The sequence below is a fragment of the Corvus hawaiiensis genome, chromosome 9 (assembly GCF_020740725.1).
Source record: "Corvus hawaiiensis isolate bCorHaw1 chromosome 9, bCorHaw1.pri.cur, whole genome shotgun sequence".
Classification (NCBI taxonomy): domain Eukaryota; kingdom Metazoa; phylum Chordata; class Aves; order Passeriformes; family Corvidae; genus Corvus; species Corvus hawaiiensis.
The window spans coordinates 22,152,866-22,178,370 of NC_063221.1; the positions used below are offsets into that span (position 1 = coordinate 22,152,866).

Genomic DNA, 25,505 nt, shown 5'->3' on the forward strand with positions numbered 1-25,505 from the left:
GTGGCCCAGAGCCCAGCCCACACCCATGGTCCACCCCAGTCATTTTTTGACAGGGTGGAGTCACTTTCACAACGGAGGCCTTGACACACATCCAGCCCTGAGCACTGCTCTACCAAAACACTTGGAAACAATCTGCCATCTGCTTCATCAGCACACAACTATCACTCTCTTCCCCCCACACAAACCTGCCACACCAGCTCCTTCTCTCAAGCCCTGCCTCCAACCACACTGGGTAGGACCAAGCACCTGGAACAGCTTTTACTTACATTGAGCCAAGAAAACAAGAGGACAGAGCCATTTCTCCTTCTGTTTGTTTATTTGTGATAGAAGAGCAGCCCAATCTGACAGGGCCTGGCTCCTTCACCTCGTCCTCGAGGCCATCAGCATGTTTTGGTTACAGCCAGAGCAGGTGACAGGCACCAGGCCAGGAGAGCTGCTGCACTGCACTGCAGAAGAGTAGAGAACATCTTCACCCAGGCCCAGCCAGATCCACAGAGGCAAGAGGTGCTCACTCTTGCACCACAGCTGAGCACACTAAAATTGCCCTCCGCTGTGCTCAGGTTAGGCCAGAGCAGGGCTGGTCCCAAGCAGGAGAGCCCAGGAGCTGATTCTAGGGGCACTTATTGCTCAAGTCTTGAATTTACAGGAATGGAAGTGGTCCAAGACTAGGCTGAGCTTGGTCTCCCCACGCTGGAGCAAGCCACCAGCTGCCATAGAGGATCAGGTAAGTGTGGCTTAAGCACACACTGAGCACCCAAGCCCAGGCACAAGAACAACAAGGCAACCTGGGCTTATCATGTGGGGGAAGCCTTTCAGGCTGTCACAGCCCCTGCTATGTACTAGGCACAGGGCATGTGTACTGTACTGGGCAGGTCTGGGCCCTTAAGTCCCATAAGTACTGCCCCTACATTCTCCACAGACACACCTGGGCACAGATATGCCAGGGCAGGACTCCCAAGCTGGGCACACAGGGACCAGAAGGGACATGCAGCACTGTGGCATGGAACAAAGTGGCACAAGGCATCGTAGAGCAGGAGCACTCACACATGAGCTGGCAGTGGCAAGCAGCCAGGGATGAATCTGCTCATCCACAAAGGCTCTTGTGAGACAGGGAAGAGGAGAGGGCACCAGGACAGGACACGGTCTCTTCTTTTGGTCCTACTCAGAAGGAAATGGCCCCTAGGCAGAAGAGCCAGATGTAGGCACTTGGGGGAAGTTCCTTTGGAAACACTGGAATGGGACTGCAGCCCCACAGCTGTGATGCAGGCAGCTGCCTCTCTGCTCAGCAACACTGAGAAACAGCACAAGCCCTCCCAGGAGCAGAAGTGGCCCATGGCTGCTCAGAGCAGAGGGGCTGAGCATGCAGACAGGGGACAGCAGGACTGGGCACAGGGGTACAACAGTCTGTAGGCACTTGACTTGGCTAGTGGCACCCAGGAGCAGAGGGACAGGTCCCAGCTGCCTCTGCCCCGGGGCTCTCATTGGCTCTGGGAGCACTTTACCCTCTAGTTGGCTTTGACCTTGCCATTGGTGACAGTGCCATTTTCATGGATGCTGCTACCGTTGTGCTGGGCTGCTTGTTGAGCCACCCTGGGCAATCGTTTGCCCTTGGTGTAGGACTGGTACCAAAAGTTGGAGAAGAGGATGAAGAAGATGGTCCCATAAATCCAGATAAGGTGAATGAAGATGGGGAACTGGTACTGGCAGTTGGGCATGAAGTAATACTGGGAGATGTGGACGGAGACAATCACAAACTGTGCCTGGGAGCAAGGCAGAGTAAGAACAAGTTATTCATGGGAGCAGGATCAGGGAACCCACTAGAGACCTTATTTTTAAAGGAAACACCTAGACTCCTTTCCCAGTCTGAAGCAGAGGTCCTTATGGTGAGGCAGTCAGCAGCAGCTGGAAGAGGCAGGCACAAGTCTCAGGGCAGCATATGCCTCTCACCCTCCCAACACAGCTGCAGCCCACGGGCAGCAGGCTGAACAGCACCCACACCCCAACCAGGCTGGTAGGGCTATCAGAGGCCGACAGTGGGGCAGAGCTACTAAAAATGCAGAGCAATATGCTACAGAGGGGACAGCTATAACTGCTGGCTGCACCTTTCAAAGGTACAAGGCTGGTCTGCCCTTCACATTGGGCACATGTTCTGCCCCACCACACAGACTCACCAGCTGGATGGCTGTGATGTGCTTCTTCCACCACAGGTACTTCTGAAAGGCAGGTCCTGCTGCTGAGAGCCCATAGTAGAAATACATGACCACGTGCACCATGGAATTGATCATGGCATGGAATGAGCCCATTCCCCCTGTTAAGATAGATTTTCCTTAAGCCAATACTCCACAGCAATCAGCACTACACAGAGCTGCTAAGAGCCCAGCAGGGCCAAAAACCCCTTCTAAGCATGCTGGGGTAACCCCACCCAATCTGTGCACCCAGACAGTTGCCATCTTACCTGGACCAAACTTTGCTCCCCACCACCAGCTCCATGGCAGAACAGAGTGGTGAAAAAGGTGCAGGAATGTGACCTGTTCATTCTTCTTCCGCAGGACAAAGATCACCTGCAATGAAAGCCCAACAGCATCAAGGACCTGCAGCCCTGGGAGCAGCTAGAGCTGGGTGGGCCACTAATGCAATGTCTGATCTCAGTGATGCTTCCCTCCCTCCCTCCCCACTCACTGTCATCATACATTAGGTCACCCCACAGCTTCCAGAGCTGTAGCATGTCAAGAATGGCCTCAGCAATATTCCAGAGTGGCCTCCTTCGCAGTGATGCCAGACAGAAGCACCACCCTGTCAGACTGGAAGGGCTGCAAAAGCACCTACCCCAAATACACTAGGCCTCAACTCCCCACCCAGCAAGTGGCAACAAGGCCTTCTCAGTAACTCACTCACCGTGTCTGTCAGTTCAATGAACTTGGAGAAAACAAAGAGCCAAGCAACACTGACCATCTGTAACAGAACAGGTAAACATTAGAGACCTCAGCCTGAACATGCCCAGTGACCAAAGGGCTTCATACAGTTACCCAGCATGAAACCAAGGCTCAGAGACTGCAAATCCTCTGCCTCAGGAAAGGCAGGAGCTGTGACCCTGCTGTCCAAACAGAAGCACTAAACGCCATCCCCACTTATCACGAGAGGGATGAGGACTCACCCTGAGGGCCTTGGGGTCCTGTGAGAAGTCCACAGGGTCACATCGCCAGGTATACCCAGTAAGCCACCCTGCCATCAGGAACTGCAAGAAGAGCATCATCAGGGTGAGGCCCAACACATCACCCACTGCACATCGAGCTCTGCACAGAAGGGCAGGGAACAAGCCAGAAAAAGGGCTCCCCATCACCCACGCAGCTTGCACACGCTGCTTTACACCTGCCTGACCGAGCTACCAACAACTCACCTCATAGACTATGTAAAGGGAGAGTCCCACCAGAAAGAAGTTGTATAGCACCATGAACTTCTTCAGGTTTAAAGGCTTCCTGTTGGCCATTAGCCGGGGACCCAAGGATAGGACAAAGTAGACATATCCCAGAAGGATGCCCATCACAAGGAATGGGGACTGCATCAGTGGATAATCAGCGATGCGGGGGTCTGCAGAAAGAGCCACAGTGCAGAGCAGTTAGCATCCTCACCCCAGCCTGCTGCCAGCAGTGCTACTGCCACAGTGGAGGCAAGGACACAGCAATCCTGTTCTAGGACAGGAGTGCGAGTAGAAAGCAGTCTGGGAGCAGAGGCTGGTGAAGTCAGCTAGACTCAGCACAGTATAGCCTGAAGCCATGCTGCAGGGCAGCCTGGAAATCTTCTGCCCAGGAGAGCACAAGTGCCCCAAAACAACTTGCACAGGCACTGAGATAAGACAGCCTCATAACAGGCAGCACAAAACCCCCAGAGTTGCATCTGTGTAAGGGCAAAGACAGGACACAGTTAGACCCAGGGATGCTTAAGGGATGCCAGACCATCCCCCAGTGCCTCTGGCAGTAAAGCACGTAGTGCTCCCTGTCTGATAGCTGGGCAGAGCCAAACGCTCACCTGCTTTCTTCATGAAGTCCTGATACATAGTCACAATCCCCTCCATGGTGGTGGCAGTATCTCTGTGGAAAGAGGCAGGGAAGATCAGGTAGCTGTTTGCCCAGGAGGGCTGCCTACAGCGCATAGCCCAGCAGATCAGCAAACTCCAAGTCTAGTTTCAGAGAAACAGTCATGTATCTGGCCAGTGTTGCTCTCAGCTGATCATACACCAGCATCCACTTTCCAGTTGAGCCACAGGCCTCCTCATCTGTCACAGAGCCTGGCCCTGTTCCCCCAACTCTGTTGGAAACCCCATCATCCAATGTCAGCAGTCTTTCCAAGGCAAGAACCCAATATTTCAAGCCAGCTATGGAAGCTTCCAACCTCAGCACTGTATCTCCAGCCCCTTAATCTTGCTCCTGCTGTACAAGCTCAAGCATTATGACATTGCCACCAGCCTTGGCACCCATACCTATTCAGCACACTGCTCCATCTGACCCTGGTGAAGAGATGCAAAGCTAGCCCACAATCCCCACAGAACAGTGCCTTTATTATCATCTTTGGGCTCCTGCCAACTGATTCCCACCACAGAAGCAGCACACCATCACTGGCCGGCCCATTACATGAGGAAGGAAATCCATAGGTTCAGAAACAAACATCAGTTTCTGGTGTCAAAGTTACTGGTTTCACATCCTTGCACAAAACCTTCCTGACAAGAAACTACTACCACGTAACGTAGTACCTCAGAGGCCAGGTGCATCCTGCTTGGCAATGGCATTTCCACTCCCCTTCCAGACAAGGGAAAGCCATACAATACAAGGCTGCAGGGAGAAGAACTGGCAATCCCCACACTTGCTCAGCCTCACTATGAACACACACACCAGACAGTGATCCAGGCAGATGCTCTCCAGAAAAGCAGGAAGGGCCCAGGCTCTTGCTCTCAGGCAAGTTTGAAACACCCTCACCCATCCCCCTTGTGCTCCTCAACCTCTCCCCAGCCCACAGGACACCAGAGCAGCAGGAAGGGAGGCAGAGCACAGGCCCAGCCTCACCTGACTCATCCACCTGCAAGGGAGGCATTCCCAAGAGCTGCTACCAGACATTCCACCTACCCCTTTCCCTGCAAAAAGGTACAGAGGAGTCACTGCCCACACACAGCCCAGGGAAATGGGTCCCCAGTCCAGTCTCCCCAGGAGGTATATTGCTGCCACCACCACCAAACACACAGCCTCCTCCAGACCAGCAGCCAGGAGGCTGAAGCCAGAGTACCCTTCTTCACAGTAAGGTCCCTGAGTACTCAGCAGCCACTGCCACCTCAAGCCCTCACCAGCCAACACCAGCACTGCTCCTTTAGCTTCACAGCAAGAGGAAGAACTCAATGTCATCTTTGCTGCAGGCAGGATGGCAGCAGACACTTCCTGTGCAGAGCTACCAGGCACCTCCATGCCAGGCTTTGCTGGCAGTAATCTTCAGGGGGGCCTGCCACACACCATTCTGGATCACCGCTCCCTGCAAATCAGTTTGGTGCAGCAGCAGTGCTGGCTCTCTGCCTGTACAATCATACGCTCTGCATTCCTCCAGACCGGGGAGTGCCACCTAACTTCTCTGCAAGACCAGCAGGCAGGAAGAGGTCTCCTCCTTCACCTCAATCCCCCAAAACACCCATTCCACCAAACGAGGCACCACAGCAGCCTGCACAGCCATGCACAAAGCCCAGGAAGTTTTGCTGTGTTTCAGAAAGCATGGAAGGTGGTTCCTTTTGCCATCTTGGAGGCAGATGGAACAATAGGACAAAGCCCACCTAGGAGTGATCCCCCCACACATCAGGGGCACCTCAGCAGTAATATAGCTGTTCACCCTCCCAACCCAAGGTTTCAAAGGGTTTAATAGCAAGTAATACTCACTTGTAGTGTCACCGTGATACAGGTAATATTTAAGGTTCTGGGCACTGCCAAGATAATCCACTCTCCACACACAGCAAAGGCCAGCTACAAGTGTAGCCGGAGCTATCGCATCCTTAAGAGCCACTCAAGGCTCAGCTGTGGGAAATGCAGTAAGTACAAGTCCAGAAAGCTGCTGAGCTTTATGTTGCTTTAATGGCTAAGAGCAAGCTCCAAACTTGCCTGTCTAGTTTCAGCTTTCAACCACTGCATCCAGCTACACCTTTATTTGCTAGATTGAGGAGCCCTCAAGAGTCAGTTCCCAGCAGAGGCACCTGACTATTCAAGCTGCGTTTATCTTATCAAGGTGAATGAGTCAGCCTTACTACAGGTCCAGGGCAGAGACAAAAATCCTGCCGAATACTTGCCTGTTTTGGGCAGGCTAGGATGAGAAGAGAGTATTAGCTGTCTTTGAACTCAAAGCTACATCTCACTGCAGCAAAACACTTCAGCTCATGCACCTTGGATCACTTTACTAACCCTGGGCCAAAGGCTCCAGTACCACTGGCCAACTAGGACCCCAGCTCAAAACAATTTGGGGTCCATAACAACTATTCCCCCAAGTAGTGGGAGATGCCCATTTCAATCCAGGGCTAGCACAGAAGTCCCCACCAGCATGAACAGAAACAGGTACCTCTTACTGCTGTTTTGTGAAGCACCTCCAACACTCCTACAGCCACACATGCCACAGGAAGTTGAGAAGGATTGGACTTGTCCAGAAGACAGGCTCTGGGCAAGCACCTGGGGCAGAAATAGTAGAATTATGCTACATGCCCTTATGGAAAGGACTTAGGCATTTTCCACAGTTTCTCTAGGCAGAACAACATCCTGCTAAATTAAGCTAACAGAGCAACCACAGCTCTAGGGAAATCCCTGAGATCTTCAGGTCTTTGCAAGACCTGGCATCCATCCACACTGGTATGCTACATCATCTTGCATCAAAGTGGACAAAGTATGCCTTGCTCAGCCAGCCAATGCAGGTACATCTTGCCCTCCTCTGTCCCCCAGTGGGCAGCCACTGGCCATGGGGTGTTGACAGTTGAGCGGCAAAGTGGGAGTTGCAGGGCAGGCCCAAGTGTTACCTTCACTAAGCAGGGGGGTGTGAAGTGCACCAGCCTGCCTAAACCATGATTGCTCCATGCTGTAGGCAGGGGTTTTCCAGCACAGAGCAGCAAGTGTCCAGGAACCTGAACTCCCCTCTGCCACCTCCTCTGTGCACAACATCCCTCTGCACTTCGAGAGGGCTTCACCATCCAGACAAGCATCTGCTCTTGCTCTTACCGCACTCCACACTACACCACACATCACACACTGTAGGCATTCACAGCTCAATGGTTGGATCTGTCCTCTCTGCACATGAGGGACACTTACTTTCCTCTGACTCCTCCTAAATCCTGACCCTCTTAGGGAAGGAGATGAGGAACCCAAAGCTGAGCCTTGAACAGCTGAAGAGAAATCAAGCAAACACGTCCAAGCGTCCCAAATGAGCAGGAACCCTAGGGGCCCAAACACGCCCTGCATGATACAGGGAAACCTTGCAACACATCTCCCATCTCTCAGCAACAGGGAGTCACTTCCCCATGTCAGACAAAAAGTTCCCACTCTTTGCAAACTAGAGTATCAGGCCACAATCTGCTCCAGTAACCAACACCAAGGATTAAATACTTGCTTACACCAAGCAATGTGTACACTGCATATTTCCAGCAAGCTATACAGCTAATTAGTGCAACTTCAGCAACAGCAAGGCCTTTTATGACCAGCCCCAGTCCGACCACAGCACTGTCAGAACCATGACACTGGCAGAGACCAGAGCTCAGCCCAGGTAGCTTTGTTAACAGCTTTGCAGAGCACATATCTCCCCACACAACAACCATCTGCAAGCAACAGACTCTGCCCCAGACATCCAGCACTCCTACTCCTCAGCATTCAGGTCAGAAATCAGTCCTGTAATAAGTGCAAAAGCAAACACCCTCATCTCCCCACCAGTTTAATTAAAGGCAACACCAAAACCATCTGGTAGGTGGCCACAGAGCTGCCACCCCAGGGAGAGCTGGCACACTGCCCTTGCTGAACTGGCTAAAGCCAGCCTAGCCCCTGGGGTGCTTCCAAGGGAGTAGCAGCCCTCAAAGGGCAGGAGAAAACCAGCTGGCCAGATGTGAAACCAACTCACATCCCTGACCTACAAGCTGGCATCAAGGCTTGCTGCCTGATGCAGCTTTGAGCTCCACAACCTCTCAGGAAGAGGCATCTCCCTCCTCCAGCTCCCCACCATAGCACCTGCCCAGTTGCCTGGAGTTCCAGAAAGTCACTGTGGGGTCCAGCAAGGCCTGCACACAGCCCCATGTGCCCATGGACTAATTTCCCTTCAGAAGAGTGGAACTGATCAAGCCATGCTCTGGTGGCCCCAGACGCGACACAGAAAGGGATGTGTACTACACATATAAAGCACTTCAAAACATCACCACCAAGAGCTGCCAGTCACAGCTCCAGAAGCTTTCCTGAGCTTATGCACAGCAAGATGAGGAACATGAAATTTTATCTGCCCCAAACAACACACAAGCAGCAAGGCAGTCAGAGCAAGACAAGAGGGAGAAGGAGCCCTGCCAGCCATAAGCTGCAAACCCCTGTTTTTTTATCAACTCTGCAGTGGGATCACTCGAAGACTGAAGTGTACAGTGAAGCACAGAAAACTGCATTTGGATCTCCTCTGCTGCTTTGTGCCCAGTGAAAGGGAGAGAGGTCTGTAACCAGGCAGTATACACTTATTTCACACACAGCATCTCATAACACCAGCTCAAACACATGCAGCAGAGGCCACTCAACAGGAGAGCTGTATTCAAGTACACTTGCATTACTGCTAATAATTTCAACCATTCACTGAAGACTCAAGACAGCATTGTCCACATACTTCTAAAGTAATGTTTTTTTCTCAAAAGAAATCAATCTAAAGACATACCTGTCACCAGCTCACCAGCCACAGAAGACAAGTCTGGCAGAATAACCAGAGCTACGTTTCAAGTGCAGAAAGCCATACCAACAGATTAGGGCAGAGCAGTAAAGCAGCCCTCCTAGCCTGACACCTTAGCTCTGAGGACTTAAGGCAGACTGACTAGAGTTTGAGAACAACCAGTCCCAGAACTCAGTCCACAAAATAACTACAAAGACTGCCAGGAAACTTTATGCTAGCAGCACCAGATAAGTTTTCCTATTTGAATCATATCCATTTGTCACTTCCTCTGGCTCACCTGCTTCATGCTGAGTGTCAAAGGACACGGCCAACAACCTGGTCCCGTATGTTCTACATCAGCATATTCTGAAGTCAGTACAGGAGGTCTGTGTTCACAGAAGGGATGCAAACCCTCAAAGTCATGATATGGAACAGCTCTTGCAAGAGATGCCATTGCAACCAGTGTAGGAGTCACACTAGCTGGGTGATGCTCCTGGCACGCTGGATCCAAGCGGCAGAAAGTGTCCTGCCTGAAGCTGAGCAGTTTCCTCATCTTCACCAAGTGTGTGTTAATACCGTACCGCTCTCTCACAAAGTGGCTGTAAAACCCTGAGGCCTTTGGATAGCATCCTACATACAGATTAAGCTCTCCCCTTCCCATACGCACTGGAAGCAGAGAAAGCAAGAGGAGACACCCAGATTAGCAGAAAGCTCTGACTGACAGTCACAAGCTTTCAGGGGAAGGAGGACACCCATTGCAATAGGGTACTGGTAACCTTGTACAAAAATCAAGGCATGTAATCAGACCTCAAGGTCCCACAAGAGCACACCTTGCAGCAAGAGGTTTATATGCACAGCATACTTTTTTCAGGGGCAGCACCTCCCCAAGCTGTTAAGAGTAGGTTTACTCCTTATCACATTCAAAGCTGGTGGCTGCATATTCAGAGAACTGGTACCAGTAGAGGTGAGACCAGTCAGAGAAAGAAACAAAAAAGGCAACATTAGGCAGAAAATCTGACATAGCAAGGAACAAAGGAGTAAAGAAGCAAAGGAAGAAAAGAAACAAAGTGAGATAAGTACAAAAGTGGAAAATAAGGTATTTCCCGTCTGAGCTAACCATACTGATCTGTGTCACTCCCTCATACAGCACCAGGTGAAGGGAGAAAGTAGAGATGGCTGAGCTCCCTCTCCAAAGTGAAGGCACCCAGCAGCCTCCTAGAGTGCACAGAGCACACTCAGGAAGGACAGAACTAGGCAGGTGACAGAGGGCAGGCCAGGCTAGATTGAGCAAGGCCAGCTTCTAACACCTGCATCCAAAATCAGGTCAAGCCTCCTAAAGCCACCTAGCAAAGAAACAGTGTACCCCTATCTGGAGGTGGGACAGGCTGTACCACAGCATTCATCTCTGATTTTAATCACTATGCAAATGCCTCAATACAAGGCTTCACCTCTGTTCTCACAGCACTGGCTGTAATCATGATACAGTAATGATTAGTGTGCTCTGCCCCATTCAGGCCTGTGCATTCATTAGACAGGCACATCAAAACAAGATGTACATTAAAAGTCTACAAAGCAAGATGCAGAAAGGAAGACTCCCAAATTCCCTCCAACAGCTTTATTTGGGCTATTCAAGAAGCCCAGGTGTGAACCCAGAGCCACTTCTCAACAAGACAAGGGGCCACTACCTGGAACTTATCATGACATCAGCTTTGGGTCCTGTACCCTTCAGACCAAGAAGGCAGTGCAGTCACACAATCTTCTAATAACAGAGCAGGAGGTTCTGACAGTATGAAGATGTCATACTCCAGTAGCACAGTATATGCACCTAGAACCCAACAAGCCTGAGGCTTAATGGTTACCACTTTTAAGCAGGTTCACAGCCTTCCAAGCACAAAAATAGTGAAGCATGAGGCCTGGTTATCTCAACACAGGTGTAGATAGACACTCAAAGTCAGCACACTTGCTTCTCCTGCTGCTCCTGTACAGACAGGGAAAGCCTCTTAGGGTTAAGTAGAAGCAGCACGAGTTATAAAATCTGTGTGTGTACAGAGCAAATCTTAAACTATGAGAGCAAGCTAGCTGATCTTATCCACAGGGCAAGAGCTCTCCTTGCAACAAAGCTGGAGAACTTGCTGCCAATGACAGCCCACCACCCTGATCCATCCCACAGGGAAGAATCAACCCTATGAGACACTAAGGGAAATCAAGAAATATTAGACCCAGTTACCACCTCTGCCATCCTCAAGCCACTAAAGGCTCAGAATGCAGACAACAGGCCTGATGGTGGGGAACAGGCTGTGGCAGCTGCAACTTGTCATCTCTGAACAATAGCAGCCCCACAACTCCTGCAGGGAAGAGTCCTGGCTCCTGGGGACAGTCTCCTCCCTATAAGAGCCCAAGCTGCCTCACCTGTTTGACTGGCAAGAACCAGACTTTCCAGCCCAAGTACTCCCACCATCTGACAGCTACCAGCACTCCAATACAAAAGCACAGAAACACAGAGCATCTCTTGAGCCATCACAGGCACCACTCCCAGTGTCCCCTGTAAGTGTCTCAGGCTGAGTGTTGACTGTGCTGTAACCCCCAGCAGAAAAGGGGAAAGCATTCACCTGCAACATTCAAGGACAGTGCCCAGCCAAGTACCTGCTTCTGACACCAGCTTCAAAGGTTCCTCAGGATGCAAAGTTTTCTCCACCAGGAGAGAAAGGAGACATCGTGCAACTTCAATAAGCTCCCTTATTTTTATCTCTAACACATGGTATGAGACAACTCTAGGTTCGAGTGAGCTTTTACTCCCCAAGTTTCAGTTTTAACAGTGCTTTCTCTCATATTACACTTCTGCCCTGAAGGACCACATAATCCCCCCCACCCAACAGACTTTCAGGAAACAAAAATAAGAGTACAGCACAAGCCAGGACTACAGAAGCCCAGGCTGTGTGGGTGGCACAGCTTAATCGCCACAGCAAGATGCAGCAAGTAGATGCTGCAACAGCTGGCATCTTCCTGTTTCTCATAGGAACAGGCCATAAGCAGCAGCTCACACCTACAAGCTAGAGGGGCTTCCTAGGAAAGAGATAAGGCACAGCAATCCCAGTCAAGCCCCAAGGGCTCAGCCAGCTGTTTGACTCTAAACTATACTCAAGAAGCTGCCCAGCAGGTCTGGTGGGAAGGTCAGCTCCATCCAGCTAGGAATCTGCCCTGGCTGCATTCTGGTAGAAGAAAAGGTGGTCAACTTGGGACAGCACAGCAGGATGGATGCACTGCTTCCAAGAGGGGAAGAGATGCTCTCAGGAAATGCACTAGTCGGTAAAGCACCCAGTGTTATCCCATGCTGCCCACTGAGCATAGCAAGGGGTATTCACCCCCTTCTCCCTGCCTTTAGGGCTTCAGAATCAATACAATCAGTCACAGGGAAAGCACCCGACAGCCCCCCTGCAGGCAGCAGGCACTGAGGCATAGATTGCCACCCCCAAAGCCTCCCCTCTTGTTGCAATGCCTATTTATGCTGTCTCATTTAGTCTGTTACAACGTAAAAAACAAGTAGCTTTCCCAACTGCCCCTTCGTTACAACAGAGGAACTGGCCCACGTAAAGCGATCTACCGACCAAGCTCTGTACTGCCAGTGGTTATTGAGCCCACAGTGGCCCAAGAAGCACAGACCCCTGTGCACGACCACACCAGTGCCAGGTGAGCCCGAAGCCAGGCGACTGCTGCCATCAGGGGGGTGACAGTGACGACCTCCGCCTCCTCCTGCCACCGCGTTCCAGAGAGAGGGCCAGCGAGAGGCCAAGCACCTACACGAGCCGGCACTCAAAGCTGACATTGTGTCGCAGCAGCGGGGGAGGCCTGGTACTGCCACCCTGCCCGCAGGAGGAGGGAAGAGCCATCTCAATGGCTATATTGATGCCGAGAGCTGGGTAGAAGAAAGCTTCCCGGCCGCCGGGGGCTGCTCTCTCCCCGCTGCAGAGAAGCCCCAGCAGACCACAGCCCTCGGCTGCTCAGCGTATTCGCAGCTCTCAGCCCGGTGCCCACGGCAGGAGCCGCGCAGCGCCTCGCTCAGCCTTGCTGCCACCCCCACGAGTCCCTCTGGCACAGGCCCCGGCCACGCTGCCGCCGGAGGGAGCGCCGGGTCCCTCCGCCCGGGCGGCTCCCGGCCCGGCTCGGGTGTGGCGCGGCCGGGCCCGGAAGCGGGGCCGCGGCCCAGCGGGGCCTGAGCGGCTGGGAAGGGCCGCAGCGGGCCCAGAGAGGCCTCGAGCCGCCGCCGCGATGTGTGGGGGTTCAGCCACCTTTCAGCAAGCCCGCGGCGCTGCTCTGCTGCCTGTGGAGCTGGGACAGTCCCGCCAAAACGCCAACAGGGCGATGCCCATCCCGTCTCTGAGGCTGCGCAGCCACCGGTCCCTGAGCTGGGGAGCCCTGGGCTGGGGACACCGGCCAGCAGTGGGGAGGCAGCCCCGTCACGGCCGGGACCCAGCGAGGCCTCTGGCAGGGACCTGCCGGGGCGGAGGCGGGTGTTTGCGCCACGGCACACAGAGCGGAGGGACAGTCCTTCCCCCCGGCCGGGAAAGCATCCCAGCCTCGCACAGAGGGGCGGCTCTGCCCCGAAGGAGAGCACCCGACTGCGGGAAGGGAATTGCACCCTTCCCTGGTACCAGAGAGGGTGCGCTGGGGCAGTGGCACCAGGTTGTGAGCCAAGGAGCACTGCAGCTCCTCACACAATCAGGACCCTGCTGGTTTTTAGAAAAACAAGCCACTTCAACAACTCAACTCGGACTCCACTTGTGTCCCTCCGTCTGACACGGGCAGGTTTGCACACCGGTAGACTTGCCACACTGTACTGCGGGTACCCCCCTTTCCGGGGGGTGACAACCTTTACAGCCGCACCCAGCGTGATCACCCGCCAAGGGCACGTCACAATATCACAACACCCATCCCACCCATCAGGCCACGGCCTCCCCCGACGCGCCCCTCCACCCCTGTGGTGAGGGGACACCGCACACCTCCTCCCCTGACCATCCCAGGTGACAGGAACATGGACATACATACACGAACCTCCTCCTGAAGGCTGGTTAACAGGTGCCAAGCCAGCACATGGCTCCCCTAGCACAGGATCCGCTGTTCCTGGCAGCAAAGTTTAGGCCACCAAAGCAGCTGAACCCTGCTGAGGCCTCCCCACAATCCTCGTGCTCTGCGATCACCTTCTTAAAGCCCCCTCAGCACATCCCAACAACCAGCCTCGACCTACCGCTAACCTCGGATACCCCCACACAAACATCCCAAAGGACAGCTGGGACAGGCCAGGCATCCCCAGCCCACCCTCTCCAGGCAAGAACGGGCCCCGCACCCTACGTGCCCACGGCCACCCGCACTTACCACCAGCCGCACCCCGTTCTGCCGCCGCCACGGCCGCCCCCGCCATTAAAGGGGAAGCCCCGCCCCCTTCCTGTGCCGATTGGCCGGAATGGCATCGCTCCGCCCCCTGCAGAGCCGGGGCCAATCGGCGCTCCCGCCGCGTCCCGCCCGTTCCGTGGCCGCGCCGGGAGCCGGGCGGGCTCGGGGCCGAGCGGCGTGAGGGGAAGATGGAAAATGGCTGGGAAAAGGATGCGGGCTGGGGCAGGGTCAGAGTGCGGTGCGGAGGGCTGGCTCGAGGGCGGTGGTGACGGCATGAGGGAGACCCGTACAAGTCCATAAATCGGCGGCTCATAGGCTTGTTTACTCCCAGAGATACAACAACAGGCACCGCGAGCTTTCGGAGGCACAGGACAGAACCCAGAGACGCCTACTCTGACCGTATGCAGTTTCTAGAGTGTTTCCATCCTGTGGCGCCTTCACGGCCATGCCAATCTGCATCCAAAAAAGCGGCCGGGACTTGACTCGTGCTCGTCTGGTCTGAAGGCGTTTTCAGAACTCATTATTCTAATTGTTAGGAAACTTCTCGTTTCCAGCTTAATTTGATGCATGGCTGATTAATAAACATTTGTTCCTGTGCCAACGCTGTAATTTATCTCACCTAGCTGCTGCCTTGGTGTTCATGCTACAGTGTATTTGTAGGCTGCAATCACCTCCCTCTCAGCCATTACAGGGAAGGCTAAACACTAATATTTGCGCTAGTCCTTAAGGAAATCAATTTATAAAAATATCCACAAAGTACCTTAGTAGTAACCTTCTTTGTGTCCTGATATGCTCCCTTTCCTTAGGCTTTACTTTCATCTTGACCTTAACCACTCCTTCCCACGTAAAATTCCTGTGCTTTTTTCTGCCCCAACCTCTACCAAGGTTCCTAATTGGTCCCAAAGCTCAGGGCTGCTTCCCTGGAGTCCACGCAGGGCCTATAGCTTTATAGAAAGGGGGGTTTTTAACTATCAAGTTAGTCGACATAAAAAACCTTTATTTTATCCTCCATTTCCTGCCTGTGTGCTGTGTTACCCTTTAATTGGATACTGTTAACACCAGACTGGCAGAGCTGAAGCAGTCTGGATCATTTTTTCTCCCTTTTTAAGTATAGGCATCAGCCTTGTTTGTTACTCTTTACATTTTTTTGTCTTTTGTCCTCCTTTTCTTTTGCACCATTACTCTATTTTTAGTTGTTTTGCGGTCCAATTCAGTGGAAACCTTGCTGTGTAGTTTGTCATGAAATTAGAGATCATCAGTGCATTCCTTCACACTCCCTAGTACTGGATTCTTTTCTACCTTGTATCCTGCATCTCATAGCTTTCTCCAAGCATTCCTTCTATCTTCTGGATCCACCCTTGCTGGCAGGCTTGTCAGGCTCTAACAATGGGCCCCAAATTGCACAGCCCAGCCTCTTCCTGCTATTGGAATTAATTTCCAGGTCACTGTATTTTCTTCTGCTCTGAATGCAATTTATTTCTCCTCTCTTGGTCCCGCACTCTATTTCCCTCTTGTGTCTGCCGCCTCCATCATTATTTCTGTGTGGTATTTGCTCATTAATTTTTCCTTTCTACTGCATCTTCTGCTTCTCTCCTTAATTCTCCAACACACTGAATAGATTTTACTATTTTATCTCTCCTCCGTTTGTTCTTCTTTTCACACTCTCCAGCTTTGGTGGGTTCCCTTTGTCTGCATGTTGGCCTTTGTCTACCTCTCATGCTCAGCAAGTGCCTGCAGTTCCTTGGCGTTCACCCTTCCCACAACATTCCCAGTGCTGCAGCAGCCTGGGCAGGAGCTCCAGCTGAAGCTGGAGGACCTTGGTCTGCAGGAGCACCCTGGCTGCAGGCAAGTGGATCCGGTGCCATGCTGTCCGAGAGGGTGATGTGGGGTCCCCTCCTAACCCTCAGGGACAGGCCTCCAGCAAGAACTTGACTAATCTGCTACTTGTTGTGGATCCGGGTTTCTGCCTTCCAGCCTCTTTGAAAGCAGGGTAGCACAAGAACACATAGTAAAGAAAACCCCTCAAAAACGAGAGAGGTGAGGGAGACAAGTGATGTGACCTGTTGTGTACAGCTTGATCTTCCCAAAGTGTCTTGGGAGAGAATCTCTTATGGATGGGTAATCCTCTGCTTCCATCTTGAATCCTGCCCATCTGACCTGAAATCTGGGAGAGAGAAGCTGTTTGCAGCCAGCCAAGCATGTCACCCTGACTGCAGTCTGGATCACCAGACCAGAGATGATCCTGTCACATGCCTGCAGGAGGGTGTCCTGCCTGCACTAGCCACTCCTGCAGCTGGCAAAGCCCTACAGGTCATTAACTCTTCACCTGCAGTTCAGGAAACAACCTAGCTTTTGTGTGCTTGGTCCCAGCACCCTGGGCTGCACCAGGCTCCAGTTTGGAACAGTTTAAGCTCCTTCCTCCATTTCTTATCCTGGAGAACACACCATTTCCACTTTAGCATTCGTGAGGGTCTTGCTGGTCCTTAACATAGGGATCAGATGAGATGGAGGTGGGTGGGAGTCTCCACATTCCTCCTTTTCACTGTTCCCTCCACTGGTCCTTGTCTTCTGCTTTCTCCTTGCTCCTTGCAGAGCCAAATGCACTTCTCTTTCTCCTCATCACTCTGCCCTGGTGCAGAAAGCAGACCTGGGCTAATGTAACTGGCTGAAGGCACAAATACTGAAGCCATCCTCAGTGCGGATGATGACCAGACTATCAGATGGGAAGGTCTGTAAGAACTAAGCAATGGAAAAGGAATGAAGCTCATTGAGAGGTTATGACCTCAGGGATTAGTAATGAGAATTTCTTCTGCATGTAATGAGAGATGCTGGTGCAGTGTTGCACCTTTTCTTTGCCAGTCTTGAAGATTGGCTTAGGCTCACCATGCAGCTGGGTGGGAAAAGGGAGGTTTCAATCTCTTCAGGTGTCAAGTTTCTCATTTTTCAGAGAATTTAGAAATTCTCAAAATCCTTGTTTTCTGGGGAACTAAAATATCTTTTGGATGATACCTGGTTTATATAGTAAATTTATTTTCTCTTATTCAGTGAACTTATAACTATGAATTTATTTTTTTTTTTTAAATACTGATCAATTGGATAGTGAGAGTTTCATTTGGGAAAAACATCAACATTATTCAACTTGAAAAATCTAAAAGAAAATAAAAACTTCAAGTGAATTCAGTGAAATTAAACACATGCACAATTGGCCCTGTAATTTTTCAGTAATGTATTTGACACACATAGTTGGTAAATTTAGACACCTTATTAGACTTGGGGAGTGAAAAGATGATTTACAGATCCTTCCATCCTTTTCTTTTTACTTCTGAAAAACCAACGATTTTGCATGTGATCTGATAAAAACACTGAATGTAAATCGGCTCTCTAATGTTGTTTTACCCTTCTCCCTTTCCCTGAGAGTGGACTCTGAAGCACTATCAACCACAAATTATTGCTGTACACCTTCTCTGTGGCTCCATGGGAAAAAAATTATAAGTTGCTTATGCTTGCAATCGCAAAACATCCAAGAAATGCTCCTTCAACACCTCTGTCTATACTGAGAGAATCAAAAAAAGCTTTCATAACCACTAAAAGTGGTGAGAGATTACATTATTCGGCACCTGAAGGTCCATTAAGTGCCATCCTGTCACTTTGCAATTTCAATAACTGGAGGAGGCCAGGTAGGCCATGCCTGGGTGTATGTTGTTCAGGCGGATGTGTTGCCTCCTTCCACGGCTGATATCAAGACTAAGTGACTCACCTTGTGCAAAATTTTGTGTGTTATTTCTGCTGATTACATTGTAGTGTCAGTAAAGGCCAATTACCCCATCACTGTTCCCCTCTCCCCTTAAGCCAAAAGAAATGCTTCATTCCTGGAATTCAAGGTCCTTATAAGCCCCTCAAGCTACCAGCAAACAACACACAACATTTCTGTAGCCAGCAGGCATGAAATGACCCCGCTGAAACCCCTGTTGTAATATGACACTGTAGTTTTACATTAAAACATCACGTGGAAAAAGGCATTCCATGAGGTGAAAGGGGAGGTGGAAGCATCACCCAGAAGCTTGCCAGCAGTGTGGTGGTGCACCGGAGCTTTGACAGCAGGCTTTCACCCCGGCGTGTTTAATTGCTGGACTTTGCCTGCCAGTCGGGGTGGGCAGCACACATGACTGTTGTTTCCTGCTGGGACAAGAATTCTTCGTCGGCTGCACAGCAGCCTCTCCAGCGTGAGCCCTGATACCAACCTGCACGGGCTGGCAGCATCATCCCAGCAATACAGGACACCCTGGGTCCTCCACAGACATGCTCACTCTAGACCTGTTAAAGCATCCTTATTTGTTCCTGTGGCCTATAGAATAACCTTACAGAATAATGGTGCTTTTCTCAAATCCACCCAATCATGGGGTGGAGGGCGGGAAAGAAGCAGAGCCATAGCCACAGCAAGGTGTCTGAGGATACTAAATACCTGCAGAAGCACATTCTTCAGTGTCTCTGCATGGCAGCAGGCATGGCAGGGCCACCTGAAGGCCCAGAGTGGACTGGCAGGAGGCTGGAAAGGGTCAGGAGGTCTGAAGGTTTCAGCACACGCAGCTCAACAGGAGTCCTTGGTTACTGTACGAGTATTGGTGACTGCCCACATGCAACACACCTTGGCAGAAGACCACAGGAGCTCTGGGAGCTCTGTTTCTTGTAGGGACCTGAAAATTTCCCCTTCTCAGGGAGCTTTCAAGGCTGTCTCATGGGCACATGTTCCTGAAGAGAGAAAATGCAGGTGATGAGAAAGCCCTGGTCCTGTTCATCTCCAGAGACTCCTTTCCACATGAAGTAATTTCATTTTATCTCTGTGATTTAAAGCCCACAGGAGTTGATCATATCTGGTAACCTGTCCCAGACTGCCTGGAGCCTGAGAGCAGCTTGGCAAAACTGGGTGACTTCTTCACTCAGGCAGTTGGGATTACAGTCAGATTTGGTGACTTGACATCCACATGTCACGCTCCACAACTGTGTCCCAGGGCTGTCCTCCTAACTTGTGGAACAGCAGTGCCAAGCAGCTCAGTGAAGTGAGCAAAGGTAGAAGAAAAAGCCTTCCCAAGTGCTCCAGGCTGTGCTGGGAACTTTCCTGGGAAGACTTTGCCTTGACCTGAAGTGGCCACTGGGTCGACAGCAGAGGCTGCCCAGGGCAGGGGTCCCAGGTGCTGTACCTTGGCCATGGGGCAGCGGAGTGTGAGCTGCCAGGCGTCAGGCCGAGCACGCTGCTGGTCACTGCGCAGGGACTAAGCCATAGAAAGGATATTGTCAGAGCAGAGGATTGTTCTGGGAGAACAGGCTGCACAAAGAGGAATTGTTTTGCCATTAAATGAGGCTGTGTTTAGCTCCAGCCAGGGCTGGGCTTTGCCTGCCTGTCTGGGATTGTGGGTTGGCAGGGGATGATGTCCTCCCTGGCCTGCCTGGCATCTTCTCTGCTTCTGAGGTTGTCCACTGGCACAGTCAGCAGCACAAGTACGTGCCCTGAGACCCATGGTGGGTAGGGAGAAAAAGGAAATTGAGGGATAAGAGAATTTTGTGGCAGGCCTGCCATGGCCTCCTGCACCTGCCTGGCAGGTCTAAGGGGCACAGGAGAAGGGGAGAGCAGCAGCTGGGCAGCTGCCATGGTGAGGGGCTGCAGTTTCTCCCAGTGACAGGTATATACTCACCTCTCCAAACAGTGTTGTTGATGGCCTCCCTGGATGCGTGTGTGCGGACAAGCATCTTGCACCCGAGCTCCAGCAAGACACAGCAGAGAGCGCAAGACAAAGAGGCAAAGGAGAGGGAGCTGCCTGCTCAAAATGTGGGTTGGAACACTGTTATAATTTCTTATTGCTTTTACTCCCTGTGTGAGCGAATACCAACATTTAAGAGCAATGGTGGATGTAACCACAGAAGCTTTCTGTGAGTCACTGCTTCCTCAGCAGCTGCAGGGGGTCTTCAGCAGCCCAGGGCTGCAGGTCCTGCTGCCTGGCTCCTCCTGCCTGCAGCCCCAGCGCTGCCCAGCTCCCTTCCCGGCCCACGCTCTGCAGCAGGGGCTGCACACGTGGCAGCTTCCGCACAGCTCCATGCAACCAAGTCACAACCTGATGCATTGTTCTGCTGACTGGAGCAAAACAGGCTGTGCTGTGATGACAATGATGATGATGATGATGATGACTGACACTGTTTCTACTGCTATGATGCCCATGAGAACCTAAATGTACAAAAACAAAACAGCCAAAATTGGCTCCCCAGCCCCACTTACGCAGAACGTCTCTCTCAGGGGGATGCAAACCATTCCTGTATTAGCTACTGCCGTGAACTCTTAGGGCAGTGATTTGAAGTGCTGCCACGCTGCTGCAGCCGAGCAGGAGACAAGAGCTGTCTCTCTCATATCACACAGCAGGACCCCGACTTCAGTACTGCATCAGTACCAAAAATAAACTCCATGTAAACATCCCCTGCACGTTTCAAAGCCAAATTCCCATGGGAGCAGCACAGCTCCGTGCTGCACACCAAGGTGGGCAGAGCCCAAGACTGGCACTTGGCAGTGGGAGACAGACACGTCCCACCAAAGCCACCTGGCAACAGGCATAGAGAGAGGAGGTCTGCGTTCAAAAGAGGACCATTCTGGGAAATGCTGCAGCTTTGAAATAACACCCATAGACAGCAATGCCCCAAAGCATGGCCTTTGCCCCAAAGCATGGCCAGCAAATAAAAAACTTAATGCAAAAGTACCCTGGGGCACAGCCTTTACTCAGAGGAAAGGAGCTGACATGCCAGGCAGGACTTAGCACCACTGCTAATTCAGTGCAGAGACTGCTTAGACATGATGGTAGCAAAGGGAGAAGCCTTACAACAAGCAGGTAAATCAGTGACAGAATCTGAGCAGCAGTGATAAGATAGCTGCTGCAGGAACTACAGCTCTTGATCTCCTGACTTTGGAAAATATGCATCTCAGTCAGAAAAATACATGCAGTAATTTCCTTTCTTTAAAAAACACACACCAAAAAAAAAAAAGGGGACAAAGGCTTCTTCATAGGAGCCAGCCAGCATGCTTTGCATTAGTCTCATGTACAGGGCTACCCCTAAGGAAATTGCAGAAGGTTTTTATTAATTTCTAAGTGCAGGTTTCCACCAAGGCAGTGTTCCTGGATCCAGCCAGAGAGCTGCAGTATCAAAGGGACAACAAATAAACTGTGGAGTCACATCAGCTTGAACTATTTTTATGGCATGTATTACAAATACAAACATCCCATTTCTTGAGCACGGGCTTTTACCACCACAGCATCTCCGTGAGGCACAAAATGGTAACATTTTATGTCTAAGATAGTTGAAGATTTATTGCGCTTGGGTGGAAGGAGGAGATCCATGGGATTTTTTGAAAGCACCTGTGTATTCATTTGTAAGCACCAGCTGTCACACAGACAGGCTCTGCCTCTCCTGGGGCCACCAAGCTCATGTGGGGAGCCTGGGAAAAAGCACAGACCCAGACTGGGGAGCTGTTTCCACAACTTGACCATTTACCCTTTGTTTGTGCCTTTGACTTTCAAGCAGTCACTGAGCTTTTCAGAGGTCACTTAAGACGCACCTTTTACTGATGTTTCCATGTATTTGTCTCTCCTCCGTGAGCTGCAGGTGAAGCTGCTTTGGAAACAATGCAGATGCAAAACTTGGCTGAACACCCTTTGGCAGCACTCACCCCTTTATGACGCTTCTTAGCATAAAATAGTGCTCAGGCTCTCTCAACCCAACCACTACAAGACTTCTCCTTTGGTCCCAGAGGTTTCTGGCAGAAGGATCCCGTCCTAGCAGGAGGGTGGAAACCAACCCCACAGCCCACACCGAAACCCTGCCTTACCTGTGGTATGGAGTGTGGAGAACTGAAGAGGTTCCCCTCACTCCTCTGTCCCCCTATGTTTTTGGTCGCTTCTTCCCTCACACCTCATGTACTTCACTTCCACTATAAAGGCTTAATGACACCCACTTAAAAGATCCATAGGTTAAAAAAACAAACAAATGTGTTATGTTTTGCTTGTTTAAACAAAAGAAGACATCTGTGTGCACATGGCTGCTTGGGGACGGGACAAGAGAACAAACAAGCAGCAGGTGTTTGTCATGCTGATCGCTGGATGCAGAGAGATGCAGGGAAGTGGTGGCACCACTCTGAGCTTCATGGCTCCCAGAGGTGATCTGGCCCATGGCAGCAGCAGGACAGGCGGCAGGCACGACCCCCAGCAAGTGTGATACAGACTGGGAACAGTGGGCCTGTGGGCAGCTGGGCAGGAAGGAAAGGCAATAAATATCTCTCTCCTGCATTTGGGAGGAAGCCAGATGAAGCATTCCTGTCACGAGGGTGAAACACTTTTCACTCTAACAGTAACTCAGGAGGATGTTAAACAACAGTTGCATAAGGCAAATGTTGAAAATTCAACAGTTTGGGTATCCTGCATCTAAAAAAATAAAATCCATTTTTAAAAATCCAAACTACTAATGCTGAGATTCAGTAACACAAGGAAACCTGGAGAAGCGCCAGAGAACAAGCACGCTGATGTTATGCCAGCATTTTAAAAAAGTAAACAGGATGGCCTTGTAAACAGGTGTGTCTATTCAACAGACATTCCATGCAAAATAATGACCAAAAAAAATGTGATCATATTGATAAAGACTTAAAGCAGAGAAATATAAATACCAATCAACAAGGATTACAGACAATCGGCCTGTAAGACTAACATGATCATTTTTTTGGCACTATATGTTCTTAGGTATCAGAGAGCTGGTACAGCAGCATGTGCGATCAAGGAACAAGCACACAGGCAACCTGGCCAAGTGCGAGGCAGCAGAGGAGCTGCTCCCTGTGGAGCTGGTACTGAGCATATGTTTGCAGCAGGGAGTGCTAAGTAGTCTAAAGCTGGTTACCTGGAAAAAAATGAAGCCATGATGGGTACAGCCTGCTGTCCTGGTAGCCCCAGGCATCCCTGGGACAGTGGGGCCACGCAGAGAAAGCACTGTCTGCAGCAGAGCCTGACAGGTACTGAGGGGAGGCTTGGGGGGCCAGAACAAACCAGTGTCCTTCTCCATCACTCTTCTGCACCTGAACTGGAGCCCAGACAGCCCAGCAGCACCTGCCATGCCAGGGCTGAGCCTCCTCCCTGTCGAAATCACCCATCTTGGAAGAGATGGTTTCAAAAGGGATTGGATAAGGCAAGGGAAAAACCACAAGGGTTCAGAATGGCAGCACATCCCATGCTCACAGGAAGAGTGTCCTTCCCAACCACCTACTTGGCCCCTGCCACAGCAGAACACAGCCTGAGCCTTTGCCCTGGCACAGCAGAATCATACTTTTATTCTGACACAGTGCACTGGGAATGGTGAATCCCTGTTGGACTTGCAGACCACAGTGACAAGCAGTGGACCATGAATTCCACAGTGACTTTATGGGTAAAAGGCTTACTCCTGTTTCCTGTTTAAACATTCTAGCACTGGCAGCAACTGGATAAGAGGTTAAAGCCACTCTACATCTGAAATTCCCATTCCCACAATTAGAATAGTGTGTCCCGGTCCAGTGTCCCAAAAGACAGAGATGCATAAGGACATTTGGATGTGAGTCAAGAAATGGAAAATATGTCTTAAAGCAAAAGGGACTTTCACCAGTTCAGTCTGTCATAAAAAAGGATCAGGAAAGCTTGATCGTAACATGACTCCTCTGGTACTATCAACTCAGAGGCTCAGTCCCTTCCTGAGAAGATCCACTGACTTGAAGGGAATTAAAGAAATGCAGCTTCAATCTAAGGCACAACAAAAAAAATAGTTTTTAGAACAACCTACCAGCCACTGTAGCAGAGACATATCAGTTTAAGATCAACTGTTTTCCTAACAACAGTGCTCAACAAGAACTAATTCACGGCAGTCTGTGTCATGCAGGAAGTTACACTGGCGAGCCTGGCCAGCCTCCCTGCTTTATAATCTACGGAAAAAAACCCTGCCTGTGTTTCTCTTCCTCCAGTCCAAGTGTGTGAAAGGTCTGGCCTGCCCCACTGGAGGCGTTTTTGGGAGGCGTTTTGCTCAGGTTAGTGTGGGTAGCAGGCAGCCTCGGTCTTAGGCTGCCCGAATGACTCCAGCCAGCTGCTGGCCCTGAGCTCTGGCACTGAGGCATTTTAGCTTTATAAGGAAGCCAGTCCGGGAGGATGAAGTGAAGCAGCAACCCAGAGCTGAGGCTCCATGAATGATGAGTGCCAAGGAGCTGACACATACAGTATTCTGCCTTCCTTTCCAACCAAAGCAAGGACATGAGACAGAGCAGGGAACAGCCATTCCGTGGTTCTCAGCACATCACAGGGAATAGCCATGCAGGCTCTGACTCCCTGGCTCTCAGGCTTGGTTTTGCACAAACCCCTCACACTGAAACCAGTAACATGCCTCCACTGCCTTCACACCAGTTCCCAGCTGCAGTCAGTGGCTTCTGAGAGAGCCTGGACATCCACGTTCATTAAGCAAAAAAAGCAATTGCACCAGTCTGGCTGGGATGGTGCCACTGTAGACATGTCACTGGACTCATTTGTAGTGGAGCAGCTTTGCTATTGTATAAGCTGTCTGTGCTTCCAGCTCAACTTTCTACTTCCCAGCTCAGTGCTTTTCAAGGGCCAGCATGTCAAAATGGGTCAATAACTGCTCTAGTCACAGCTTTGTGGATGGTTTTGTTTTGGGAGAACAGCTCACAGCCTCCACAAATAAGCTGGATCTGATTAGCTCAGAGGCAAGCAGTGCAGGAGCAGCTGCAGGCTGTATCTGCTGAGTGGAGATTTCCTCACCCAAAGATTGCTGACAGATGCTATTGAGTAAAACACAGTGCTGGCTTTCAACACAAGTCAAAAGGAAGTCCATGCAAGAGCAACCAGAAGCAGGACATTCATCCTTTAGGATGGTGCTGTACGTACTGACAGGCTCCGTGGGCATGTGCCCCCACACTTTTGTCTCACAGGAATCTCTCATAAGGCAGATTGTATGTTACAGCTCAAGAGCAGAAAGTATAACAGGGATGGATTCACAGTGTCCAGTTCCAAAGAGAAATGGGCCAGACTTCAACCTGGCCCATACAGAAATGTCACAGTCCTGAGCACATTGAAGTACCTTTCTGAAGTGATCAATTAATCCTGAAGCAGCTAAGAAACTTTATAAAAAACACAGAAGCAGAGAAGCATGGAAGTGAAATCAGATCCAGC

The 25,505-nt window shown here is 51.0% G+C and overlaps 1 protein-coding gene across 5 annotated transcripts; it reads right to left on the reverse strand.

Annotated features, from left to right (window-relative positions):
* Positions 1–297: 297 nt before the first annotated feature.
* ELOVL1 (ELOVL fatty acid elongase 1) lies at positions 298–14,328 on the reverse strand. Of its 5 annotated transcripts, none has more exons than XM_048313051.1 (8): positions 14,263–14,328; positions 4,027–4,088; positions 3,398–3,588; positions 3,155–3,235; positions 2,896–2,952; positions 2,456–2,561; positions 2,172–2,308; positions 298–1,760 (listed from the first exon to the last, which is right to left on the reverse strand). In XM_048313051.1, the coding sequence occupies exons 2-8, from the start codon at positions 4,070–4,072 to the stop codon at positions 1,506–1,508; spliced, it is 873 nt and encodes a 290-aa protein (XP_048169008.1). In that variant the 5' UTR covers positions 4,073–4,088; positions 14,263–14,328; the 3' UTR covers positions 298–1,505. The 5 variants fall into 5 exon arrangements, with proteins under 5 accessions (XP_048169008.1, XP_048169011.1, XP_048169007.1 ...); XM_048313054.1 differs by lacking the exon at positions 14,263–14,328 and adding an exon at positions 13,942–14,055; XM_048313050.1 differs by lacking the exon at positions 14,263–14,328 and adding an exon at positions 6,580–6,657.
* Positions 14,329–25,505: the final 11,177 nt, after the last annotated feature.